This window comes from Aquarana catesbeiana, linkage group LG03 (genome assembly GCF_042186555.1).
Source record: "Aquarana catesbeiana isolate 2022-GZ linkage group LG03, ASM4218655v1, whole genome shotgun sequence".
Classification (NCBI taxonomy): domain Eukaryota; kingdom Metazoa; phylum Chordata; class Amphibia; order Anura; family Ranidae; genus Aquarana; species Aquarana catesbeiana.
This window is the reverse complement of record NC_133326.1, coordinates 455,099,422-455,112,623: the sequence shown is the minus strand read 5'-3', so window position 1 is coordinate 455,112,623 and position 13,202 is coordinate 455,099,422. Positions and strand designations below refer to the sequence as shown.

Genomic DNA, 13,202 nt, shown 5'->3' with positions numbered 1-13,202 from the left:
GCAGATTAACCCAAGTTAATCTTATATGAACTTATATAAAGATGGAGTCACTTCTGTTCAGTCATAATTCTACATTGACTTTGAGTTAAGTTTTCTTCACTCACATACTGTATATCTACATCCATAACCAGCATGCACCCACCAAGTAGGGATGCATCAATACCAGTTTTTTAAGACCGAGTACGAGTACCGATACTTTGTCTCCAGTACTCGCTGATACCAATTATCAATACCAATTTTTTGGGTCATGTGACAGTTTTTTTAGATAAAAAATTATTATTGTTTCTTTATAATTATGAATAACTGTAAGACATTATGAAACAAATAAAACATTTTTATTTGCTTGTCACAGTTGTGAAAGCTCAAATTGCACAGAACATGTTTAAATTATTATATAAATGTCAATGACATGTAAACATCACAAGTTCACAGCCAACCAAGCGCAATACAGTTATTTAAATAATGTTTAAGCATGAGGAGCAAGAACTGTACCGCAATAGAAATTATAAAAAAACTGTAAACGTCTTTAACCGATTGCTGAGCAGCGCACGCAGATGTAGGTCGGCAGAATGGCACTGGCAGGCAAAAGGGCGTACAGGTACATCCCCATCAACAAGCGGTGTCGTGAGACCGCGGGTCCCGTGGACTTGATGTCCACCGGGTGCCCACGATCGTGTCACAGAGAGGAAGAACGAGGAGATGCTTATGTAAACAAAGCATTCCCCATTCTGCCTAGTGACAGGACAGTGATCTACTGCTCTCTGTGATCGAGAGCAGTGATCACTGTCCTGCGTGTTCAAGCCCAGCCCCCTCACAGTTAGAATCACTCCCTAGGACACACTTAACCCCTTCACTACCCCGTAGTGGTTAACCCCTTCACTGCCAGTGTCATTTACACAGTAATCAATGCATTTTTAATCGCACTGATCGCTGTATAAATGACAATGGTCCCAAAAATGTGTCAAAAATGTCCGATGTGTCCGCCATATTGTCGCAGTCCTGATAAAAAATCGAAGATCGCTGCCATTACTAATAAAAAAAGTTAAAAATTAAAATGCCATAGTACTATCCCCTATTTTGTAGACGCTATAAATTTTGCACAAACCAATCAATATACGCTTATTGCGATTTTTTTTTTTTTTACCAAAAATATGTAGAAGAATACATATTGGCCTAAACTAAGGAAGATAAAATGTTTTCTTATATATTTTTGGGGGATATATATTATAACAAAAAGTAAGAAATACTGCGTTTTTTTCAAAATTGTTGCTCTTTTTTTTGTTTGTAGCACAAAAAATAAAAACCGCAGAGGCGATCAAATACCATCAAAAGAAAGCTCTATTTGTGGGAAAAAAGGGACGTCAATTTTGCTATGGTACAATGTCGCATGACCGCGCAATTGTCAGTTAAACCGACGCAGTGCCGAATCGCAAAAAGTGCTCTGGTCGGGAAGGGTGTAAAATCTTCTGGGGCTGAAGTGATTAAAACATTTTTATATGCTTGCTTCTAGTTCAGCTTCTTACAAATTTGTGAAAGAAACACATTTCACAGAACAAATTATGTTCATTCCAGGATGCCAAGGATATTGTTAGCAGTAAGGCTGGGTTCACACTGGCACTAACACAGGCATTGCATGTGATTCACACCGCGTTGCTGTGCAGAGCACAAGTAATGTCTGTGTGATGCAAATTCAGCCAAACAGTTTGTATGGCTGAATTTGCATTACATTCAGTGATGGTGTTCACACCCATGCAATCCGATTCCTGTACCATTTCACAGTTCACTGTGTGATCTGCGAACCAATCTGGGGTGTCATTAACTTTGCATTGACACCCGCAGCCGTTTGCAGATGATATTGTGCACCGTCTGCGAATCAGGTGTGATGAGGGAACCTGCACAGGATTTGCAGTGTTTCCCACATCACACCAGTGTGAACCCAGCCTAAGGCCTCATGCACAATGCAGCTCAAAGAAACTGCTTCTACAGGCGTTTGAGCTGTTTTTAGCTTTTTCTCTGCCTGTTGACTCCCATCCATGTTAGCCTACAATATTTCACAAAAGTGAATACACCCCTCACATTTTTGTAAATATTTTATTATATCTTTTCATGTGACAACACTGAAGAATTGACACTTTGCTACAATGTAAAGTAGTGAGTTTACAGCTTGTATAACAGTGCAAATTTGCTGCCCTCTCAAAATAACTCAACACACATCCATTAATGTTTAAACCGCTGGCAAAAAAGTGCCTGAAGGCATCGATCAGCTGGCCACCTTCTCCACTGCTCTTTCTGTGACTGAACGAAGCCTCAGCAACATGTCCAGCACCAGGAAATTGTAACCTCCCAGGCTCTGGAAACACATTGCACAAACCTTTCTGCAAGGCCTCCGGAAGATGTTTCATCCTCTGCTCCCTCTACGAAGGCTGGATAAGTTCTGCAACCTTACCCTTGTAACGTGGGTCAAGAAGGGTTGCCAGCCAGTAATGATCCCTCACCTTGATACCACGAATCTTAGGGTCCTTTTGCAGGCTTTGCAGGATCAGGGAGGCCATGCAGCGTAGGTTTGCAGAGGCATTCAATCCTGAGTCCTCTGGGTCACAAAGGATCACATGATCCTCAACCACCTCCTCCCAGCCACGTACAACTCCATGGGTTTCTGGGGACTGAAAACGATCCCTTGAAGACTGCTGCTGACGCTGAGTGTTATCTTCCACCTCCATGCTGACACAATCCTCCTCCTCCTCCTCTTCTTCTTCCTGTGTGATCAGCGGGCCTGCAGGAATACTAGTATCTGGATAAAGGGGGCCTTGAGAGGTAAAGAAGTCCTCCTCTTCCTCCCGCTGTTCTGCCTCAAGTGCCCTGTCCATTATTCCATGAAGTGTGTGCTCCAACAGGAAGACAAGAGGGACATTATCACTGATGCATGCACTGTCACTGCTCACCATCCTTATGGCCTCCTCAAATGGTGACAGGACAGTGCATGTATCCTTGATCAGTAGCCACTGGCGTGGCGAAAAAAAGCCAAGCTCCCCTGACCCTGTCCTGGTGCCATACTCACACAGGTACTCATTGATGGCCCTCTGCTGCGTGTGCAGCCACTGCAGCATTGCCAACATTGAGTTCCACCTGGTGGGCATGTCACAAATGAGGCGGTTCTTGGGCAGGTTGCATTCCTTTTGAATGTCAGCCAGCCGAGCACTGGCATTATATGACCGGCAGAAATGACCACAGACTTTCCTGGCCTGCCTCAGGAGATCCTGTAAGCCCGGGTACCTGCTCAAGAACCGCTGCACCACCAAATTCAGAATGTGAGCCAAACAGGGAACATGGGTCAAGTGTCCCTGTCGGAGGGCGGAGAGGAGGTTGGTGCCATTGTCGCATACAACCATTCCTGGCTGAAGCTGGCGTGGTGTCAACCACCTCTGAGCCTGCCCCTGCAAAGCTGACAGAATCTCTGCCCCAGTGTGGCTCCTGTCCCCTAAGCAGACCAACTCAAGCACCACATGGCATCTTTTTCCCTGAGTGCTTGCGTAGCCCCTTGAACACCTACGGAGCACCACTGGTTCAGAGGAGAAATCTGCAGAGGAAGAGGCCATAGAGGAAGAAGAAGAGTAGGGGGTGGAGGAGAGAGCTATGACAGAATCACCACTAGCATTTTGGAGGCGTAGTGGCTCAACAAGCTCCAACAATACTGAACCCTGTCCTGTATCCTTCCCAGCTGCCAGCAGAGTTACCCAGTGTGCCGTGAAAGAAAGGTAACGGCCCTGTCCATGCCTGCTGGACCATGAGTCAGCAGTAATATGCACCTTACTGCTGACCGCCCTGTCCAACGAGGCCAAGACTTTGCCTTCCACATGCTGGTATAGAGCTGGAATGGCCTTCCGTGAAAAGAATTGGCATTTGGGAACCTGCCACTGAGGTACCACACATTCCACAAATTCACGAAAGGGGGCAGAGTCTGCCAGCTGAAAAGGCAGCAGTTGCAGTGCTAGCAATTTGGCAAAGCTAGAATTCAGACGCTGAGCATGTGGATGGCTGGGACCAAATTTCTTTCAATGGTTTAGCAACTGGAGTAGGGAAACTTGCCTGCTAAAATCAGATGGAGGTATACTGATAGCAGATTGGCTGCAAGTACTTGGGACACCTATTGCTATACCTTCATTCCTCTCAGTGATCTCAGTGCAGGTTTCTGAGAGGACTGGAGGTATAGCGGGGTTGGAGAACCCAGCTGATGAGGAGCAAGGAGAGGTCCGCCTTGTTCTTTGATGTGGGTCTTTTAAGTGCTGTTGCCAACAGACTGCATGGGAGATCGTCATGTGTCTGGTCAAGCATGTGGTGCCCAAGCGGCTGCTGTTTTGGCTACGCTTGATACGCTTCAGACATATGTTGAAAACAGCAACGGTTTGATCTGCTGCACGCGTGTCAAAAAAGGCCCATACCAAAGAACTTTTCAAAATATTTGGGAGTCAGCAGTGCCCTGCACCTGCTTAGCTCTGTGGTGTGATGCAATAGGGTGGCTGCTCTTAAGCTGCCCCCTGGAGGGCATCCTACCACATTGGAGATGTGCCTCCTCCTCCTCCCTTTTATTAGGCACCCAAGTTGAGTCAGTGACCTCATCCCCTCCCTCCTCATCACTGGAGAAACTTGGCAGTATGCTGCAGCTGGGGGAACATGACTGCCAGTTTCTTGACCTTCTTGGGCACTCCCTCTCTTTAGGCTGATGTTACTCCCTTCATCAAACTGGGTACCATCATCGGAGCCTTCAAATCGCTGCGCATCCTCCTGCAGAATGTACCTGACACAGTGGTCAAATAGTTCGGGGGACTCCTCCATGCATGATGGTGGGGCTAGGGAAGAAGTGACTGTTGACATGGAGCTGATGGAATAGGCTGATTTGGCAGCTGCATTGGCAGGCAAATTACTCTGAGCCTGGGTGACAGAGGATGAGGAGGATGAGGACGGCTTTGTTATCCATTCCACCAACTCTTCTGCATGTTGTGGCTCAATAACACAGCCAGCTGCATGAAAAAAGGACAAGTGTGCCCCACGGCCACATGCTGAGGATGCACTGTGTCCACGACCAGCACTGTCGACTGTAGACACAGAGCCTGCTTGCCCTCTTTTAGTGGCCTGTGAGCATCTGCCTCTCCTTGGTGGCCTTCCAGACATGTTGTAAATTTTGTTCAGCAAAAAAACACTACACTGTATTGTGTACTGTGTACACCACCAGGAAAATAGTAGCAACTGCACTACGGGTGCACGGTACTGTGTACACCAACAGAAGTTTAATAACAACTATGGGTGCTCTGTATGTATTGTGTACACCACCAGGAAAGTAGTAGCAACTGCACTAGGGGTGCACGGTACTGTGTATACCAACAGAAGTGTAATAACAACTATGGGTGTACTGTATTGACCACCAGAAAAGTATGAGCAACTGCACTATGGGTGCACAGCACTGTATACTGTGTACACAGCCTGAAGAATATTAGAAACAGTACACCAGGAATGGAGGAATGGCCTGCAGTCAGATATAGCTTAACTGGATACAGTGGATATATATATAGGTTCTACACCTTCATTTGAGTCCAGCTGTGTTTGATTATACTGATTGGACTTGATTAGGAAAGCCACACACCTGTCTATATGAGACCTTACAGCTCACAGTGCATATCAGAGCAAATGAGAATCATGAGGTCAAAAGAACTGCCTGAAGAGCTCAGAGACAGAATTGTGGCAAGGCACAGATCTGGCCAAGGTTACAAAACAATTTCTGCTGCACTTAAGGTTCCTAAGAGCACAGTGGCCTCCATAATCCTTAAATGGAAGACGTTTGGGACGACCAGAACTCTTCCTAGAGCTGGCCGCCCGGCCAAACTGAGCTATCTGGGGAGAAGAGCATTGGTGAGAGAGGTAAAGAAGGACCCAAAGATCACTGTGTCTGAGCTCCAGAGATGCAGTCGGGAGATGGGAGAAAGTTGTGGAACTCCTGATGAACCGTTTCAGTCTGTCCATTGGATTGAGGGTGGTAAGAAGAGGAAAAATCCAAGATAATATTGAGGGATTTGTAAAAGACTCTCCAAAAGCGAGATGTAAAGTGAACATCCTTGTCAGAAACAATATGGGATGGAACCCCATGGAGGTGGAAGATTTCTCAAACAAAAATGGGAACCAAAGCAGGAGCAGAAGGGAGACCAGAAAGAGAAAGAAAATGAGCCATCTTGGAGAACCGAACGCTTACCACCCAAATGACCGTATTATTCTCAGACAGTGGAAGATTGGTGATAAAGTCAATAACAATGTGAGACCAGGGCTCCTTAGGAATGGGCAAGGGCATGAGAAGACCAGCAGGGGCTTGCATGGAGGATTTAGACTGGGCACAGACATGCAAGCCTTAATGTAGTCTTTGACATGCAAACAGAGAGTAGGAAAGCAGTAGTAGCGACTGATGAGAAGGAAGGATCAGAGGAGCCCAGCATGACCTGCCACCTTGGAATCATGTCCCCAACGAAGAATCTTAGCTCTTAGCCCAGTGGGAATGAAGGCCTTGCCAGGAGGAATTTTTTACTTCAGAGTGGTAGAATGAGCAAGAATGCATAAGGTAGGAATGATCGGCTCAGGTTCAGAGCTGGGCTCCTCATCCAGAGTGTCAAATGAGAGTGCATCAGCTGATCAGGAACCAGGTTTGTACTTAATAGTGAAATTAAAACAGGAAAAGAAAAGACTCCACCTGGTCTGTCTGGGATTCAGTCGTTTGGCATTCTGTAAGTACTGCCGATTTTTATGATAAGTGAAAATTGTTATGGAGTGAGGGGAACCCTCCAAGAGATGACACCACTCCATTAATGGCAATTTAATTGCAAGAAGTTCCTGATCGCCAATAGCATATCTTTTCTCTGCCTGAGAATTTTTTGGGGAGAAAAACGGACATGGTTAACGTTTTTTCTCAAAGGATTGAAGAAGCACTGTTCCCACCCCAGTCGAAGAAGCGTCTACTTAAATAAAAAAATGGATCCCCAGGATTAGGTCCAGAAACAAAATCCTGTTTTAACCCATGAAATACAGTGACAGCTTCTGAAGGCCATTCGCACCCTTCTTGGTCAAGGCGATAAGAGGCGCAGCAATGGAGGCTTAATTCCTAATAAACTGCTTGTAATCATTTGTGAACTCAAGAAAGCATTGTGTCGTCTTTAGGCTGGCAGGAAGAGGCCAGTTAGTAATGGCCGAGACCTTTCCAGGATCCATACTAAGACCCAAACTAGAGATAAAACATCCCTAAAAATAGGACCTGGTACAATCCGGACATGGTTTCAGTGAACAACCAGGTTTTCAGAAAAGATGAGAATATCATCCAGATAGATGACAACAAATTGGTATAGTAGATCTGGAGGATCTGGGCCGCTCTGTGCAAAACCCTTGCACAGAGCAGGTAAGTATGACATGTTTGTTATTTTTTTTTAAACAATCCTTTACAATCAATTTAACCGCCTAAGGACCAGTTATACTGCGACAATGTAGCTCGATCCCACAAATCACCGTAGGTGTACGTCAGCTCTTACATGGCGATTTGTGGGCGCGCTTCCACTGGAAAGCAGGGGAGCCAATCAGCGGGTCTGGCGGACTCGATGTCCGCCAGTGACTCGTAATCATTCCCAGCAGTGACAGAATGGGGATCTACCTGTGTAAACAAGGCAAATCTCCGTTCTGACAGGGAAGATCACATAGATCCTGTCTTTCTGCTATGTAGGAAGATGGATTTGTGTGTTTCCCCAGTGACACGGCCATTCAGTTAGAACACACAGTTATGAAACACATTTAACCCCTTAATCGCCCCAGATGTTAACACCTTCCCTGCCAGTGTCATTAGTACAATAACAGTGCATATTTTTAGCACTGATAATTGTAATAATGTCACTGGTTCCCAAAGTGTCAAAAATGTCAGGAGTCCGATCTGTCTGCCGCAATGTCGCAGTCCCGCTAAAAATCATTGATCGCTGCCATTACTAGTAAAAAAAAAATTAAAAAAATTAAAATGCCATAAATCTATCCCCTATTTTGTAGACACTATAACTTTTGCACAAACCAATCAATATACGCTTATTGCAATTTTTTTTAACAAAAATATTAAGAATAATACATATGGGCCTAAACGATGAAGAAATTTGTTTTTTTTACATTTTTGGGGGAATATTTATTCGAGCAAAATGTAAAAAATATATAATTTTTTCAAAATTGTCCCTTTTTTTGTTTATAACGCAAAAAATAAAAAAACGCAGAGGTGATAAAATACCTTGTTTTTAATACGTTTTTATTGAGATTTATAGGGTGAACAAAATAAAGGAAACAAAACAAAGGGCGTTATATGAAAGCAGAAAGAGGTAGCCATGCTGGGCAACCTATTATAAAACAGAGGTCAGTCTGCGAGTACATTTGTTATAACACACAAAATGATACATAGGTTGTGACAACAGGTAAACTTTGTACCATAATTTAAGGAGCTATGTACTTCAACAGATTACTTATTATACCAAGTAAGCCACGGTTTCCATGCTTTTTCAAACAAGGGCAGCGAGTTTGCTCTTAACACCAGTAGTCTTTTATAGGAGTAATGAGTTTAGATAGTGGCTATGACTTCATATGGATTGGGCACCAGCTCCTTTTTCCAGTGCCTAATGATATTAAGCTTAGCAGCTAGTAGTATAGCTGGGATTTTCTTTCTAAGGTCTGCAGGGGAATCATCTATCCCTTGATTTAGAAATGTCAATGCTGGGTCTGGGTTGATGGTACACCCGGAGACCCAGGAGAGGAGCTGGAACACAATCCACCAGAAGCTGCGTATACTGTAGCATGACCAAAGGATATGGTACAGGTTGCCAATTTGGCCACAGCTTCTCCAGCACAGAGAAGAGGAGGAGGAAGAGGAGGAGGGGAATTGGGCTATCCGATAGGGCGAGGTACCATCTGTTGGCAATTTGTTGCGCTAGTTCCCAGTTGTTGGAGCAATGGGAAATCACGTATGAGTATTGAAGCGCAGAAAGCCATTAGGAGTCTGTGTAAGACTGTTGAAGGTCCTTCTCCCAGGCAAGTATGGGGGGGGGGGGTGTTCGTGAAGTCCAGTTTGCCCTGGAGTAGGTTATAGTGAAGCAAAATGCCTTTGATTTTTTGGGAGTGTTGGTAGTAGAATTGCCAGACTCTAGGATGGAGATAAATTGGGTGGAAGAAAGTGGTGTCTTACACTAAACATTTTAAATCAATCAGCTATAGGGAGCCCATACTCAGATTTTATAGCATCTATGTTTTTGAGATTATCCCCTATGTAGAGTTGGTCTACCCACTTCAAGCCACAGCGGGACCAGATGACTGGTTTAGGGTTTGGTAGTTGAGTATTAAAGACATCTATAGAAAATTTAATAAGTTGGCCCTCTTTTAAGCCTGATGTGGAGGCAATCAGGAATTTCCAAGCAAGTAGCAAGGATCAAATTGTAATAGGGAAGGAGTTTAACTGGAAAGATTTTAGGGTGTCTGCTAAGAGGAGGAGGAGTAAGTCATGTGTGTGAACCCATGCCTCTTCAATGAGGACCCATGTGGTGAACCAATATTTACCAGGCCAATGTCATCAGCTTTTTTTATGTTTAATAAGCTGCGTGTAGAAACATATTACTATTTTCTGTTGCCATATAAACTTCTTAAGGAGGGAAGATAAGGAGGACAGGAGGGAAGGTTTAAGTGGGATAGGAAGTGTGCAGAAGAAGTATAAAAATCTGTGGGAGAATGAGCATTTTAAAAGCAGCAAGCATCCTGACCAGGACAATTTAAAGTGGGAGAGATGGCGAAGTTCTGTTTCTAACTTAGTTATAAGGGGTTTAAAATTGGATTCAGCAAAGTTTGAAATGGTAGGGGTAAGTGTTGTACCTAAATAGGGTATTCCTGTAGATGACCATAAGTAGGGGAACTGTTGCAATAATAATTTCTGATCATTGGTAGAGACTCCCAGCTTGAGGATGAAGGATTTAGTGAAGTTTACCTTATAATATGAAATCAAGCCGTTGGAGGAGCTGATGTACATGATTTAGTAAATGGCATGGATTGGTTAGTAGAAGGATTACGTCATCTGCAAATATATTTATGACATGGGGTTTATCTTGGATTTTAAACCTTTGATTAAATTGTGGGAACAAATAGATTCAGCTAGGGGTTCAATTAACAAATTAAAAATTAAGGATGAGAATGGGCAGCCCTGCTTTGTCCCGTTGGTGAGGTAGAATATTTTAGATAGTAGTCCTGAGGTGTATACCTGCACAGATGGACAAGGATATAGTGCTAGTATGGAAGACAGGATCGGACCTTGGAAGCCAAATTTCTGGAGCGTGTGATTCATATATCCCCAGTGAACTCTGTTGAATGCCTTCTCTGTGTCTATAGAGAGCTGCAGAGAGGGCATTCGGGTGCGCTCAGCATAATCAATGATATTCAATATATGCCAGGTAGCGTCTGAGGCCTGTCTCCCTTTCGTGAAGCCCATTTGGTCATGACTTGCCAGTAACTTTGCATATAGCTTGATATCGGCATTTAAAAGGGAGATAGGTCTGAAGTTAAAAGGTGTAGATGGATCTTTTCCTGGTTTCGGGATTGTAACAATGTGCGCTCTCAGCATCTGATGGGAAGTAAGCTTGCAAATGAGCTGTATTATATAAGGTAAGGCGATATGGGGCTTGTAGGGAGTAAAAGGTTTTGTGGTACTCATTTGTAAACCCATCAGGACCTGGAGATTTGTCTGATGGTAGGGATTTCCCTACACTCTCAATTTCAGGAATAGTAAAAGGAGCATTAAAGTAGAAGCAAAAGTGGTGAGACTGTAGTATATCTTCATGGTGTTTTCGTGGTGCCAAAGCATGGTTACCAATGCAGCGGCTGACTCATTAAAAATTAGGTACTCCAGACTAAAGATCAAAGCTGAAAGGAAAGAACAGTCAAACCATGGAAAACAAAAACAACAACAAAACAGAACTGAAGCTGTAGGTTTATCAGGAGGACCATTCAGCCGAGTAAAAAAAGAGCGTTCAAAAAGAATCAGGAGCAGAAATTCTGCAACAACTTTTGGGGGTAAGAAAGGGGTGCAGTTGTGAACAAAGAGGATATACTGTGGTCACACTCCAATAGCTGAGAGACCATAGTGTAATATTGCTGGAGCCAGAGCCTTCAGGTTTGCTTTTCTTGTGAAAGCGTTTGTGGGAGACCACTTGCCAGTCATTCGATACTGGAGAGGGAGAGAGCTGGGATGCAGAAGGTGGCATATGATCAGGTAATATGCTCCAGGAGCATAAGAACTTGAGGCCATCTTCCATCTTATTTGTGAAAAACCTGCTAGCAGTCTTTCTTTCACTTTAAAAAATTGTATCCGCGGGAGCACTTCTAGCGGTACATTAGATGGGAGATATGACTGTTTAGGAACCCTGTGGACTCTATCATAAGTGAGGTCTGCGGACGTGAGCGATGGTATACATTTTTGAAGCAGCTCTCGAACAGAATGCGGTATTTGAGAAGAGGAAACGGTTTCTGGAATGCCGCAGATCTTAAGATTGTTACGAATGGATCTATCCTCTAAGTCTGCAATTTTATCTTTAAACCAGGATATCCTCCTTGTGCTCACCATGTGCATCTACCAAGGTATTAAAATATTGAGCAAATTCTCCCCTCTCATCTTCCACCTATCCTATGCATTTTCCTAATACTTCAACTTCTGCGGTCACTTTGTGGACACAGGAGAAGAGATCTGCTTGCAGTGATGCTCTAAGGGACAGCGAGCTGTCCTTTAAGGTGGTATCAGAGACTAGTAGGCCTTGAGTAGGGAATGCAGCTATGGGATCCCCTGTAGTGGATGCATCAGGTAGAGGGGTGCTCAGGGCGCTTACCTCCATCGACAGATCAGCTGCATCTGCATGGAGTCCCTGCATGGCTGAGTTTTGGCAGGGCTCCTAGTAGAGGGTGTTTACTTAGTTTGAATCCCCCTAATTGCCTGTATCAGGAGGGTGAGTGGCAGTGCAGTCTGAGGTGCTCGGCAAGAATCCTGACAGTTTCTGGGGTGGCTGGACTTTTCTTTGGCATTGCAGCATAGCGGGCAATGCTGTTGCACTTGAGGAATCAGCTGGGATGTCCTGGGCAGCTGTGTCGGCTCTGTGAGGCTTTGGTAGTCTCGGCAGCTGGAGGAACTGATCTCTAATGAGGCCATCTCATGCAGTGGTCACCATGACCTCGCCTCAGATATTTTTATAGCCCTTGGATTAACCATGGATAATGTTTCACTTCTTGCAAGGGTTTGCTGCAGTGTCAGCTCTTGAGTGCTAGCGCTAGTGACAGTTCTAAATTCTCCGTGCTCACTTTTGTATTTCATTTTGAGGTGTTTTATGAGATTACTGGTATTTCCCAGCAGTACAATAGGCACAGTCAAACTTTTTGTTTTGGTTTTGGACACAGTGAGCAAGTGTAAAATAGGACAACTTTTTTTTTTTTTTTTGCTTTCTTTGTCTCCATTGGGGAGATTTTCCCTCACTTTCATGACAGGTAGTGAATATAAATCTTCAAGAAGTAAGGGAATACTTGGTAAGCCAAAAAGTATCAAAACATTGTTATCAGGTAGTCTCACTGAACAAATTGCATTATATATTACAATGATGTGAAGTAACACATTAGCTGTTCCTCATTGTGCATATTTTTCAGTGTTTCTGAACATCTGATTCTTATTTTAGTAAATATTCAGAGATGAGGGTCATCTTAAAATATGTTAAATGTGTTTTATGTCTTTACTGCTACATTTTAATGTGTCCTTCTTTATTACTATAGGAATATACCATTGATATATTTTTTGCACAAACCTGGTATGACAGGCGCCTGAAATTCAACAGTACTATAAAAGTCCTTAGACTGAACAGTAACATGGTTGGAAAAATCTGGATACCAGATACATTTTTTCGTAACTCAAAAAAAGCAGATGCACATTGGATAACAACGCCTAACCGAATGTTGAGGATATGGAATGATGGAAGAGTACTTTACACACTCAGGTATGCATTTCCCTTCTGTGTATTGTGCTGCAAAATGTTTATTTCTATCCCCAGAGAAGGATGACTCAGAACAAGTAGGTAGATAAAGATTTCTGACTTGATATGTATTGATCAAAGGAAGTCAACATAATGGCCAGGAAA

General features: G+C 43.7%; 1 protein-coding gene across 2 annotated transcripts in view; it reads left to right on the top strand.

The window, feature by feature from the left end:
- Window positions 1-13,202, top strand: part of GABRG2 (gamma-aminobutyric acid type A receptor subunit gamma2) — a 364,630-nt gene that overhangs the window by 205,920 nt on the left and 145,508 nt on the right. For both annotated transcript variants that reach the window (XM_073620838.1, XM_073620837.1), the window contains exon 4: window positions 12,841-13,061. In XM_073620838.1, the coding sequence (XP_073476939.1) occupies window positions 12,841-13,061 (221 nt within the window). The remainder of the gene's footprint in view (window positions 1-12,840; window positions 13,062-13,202) is intronic.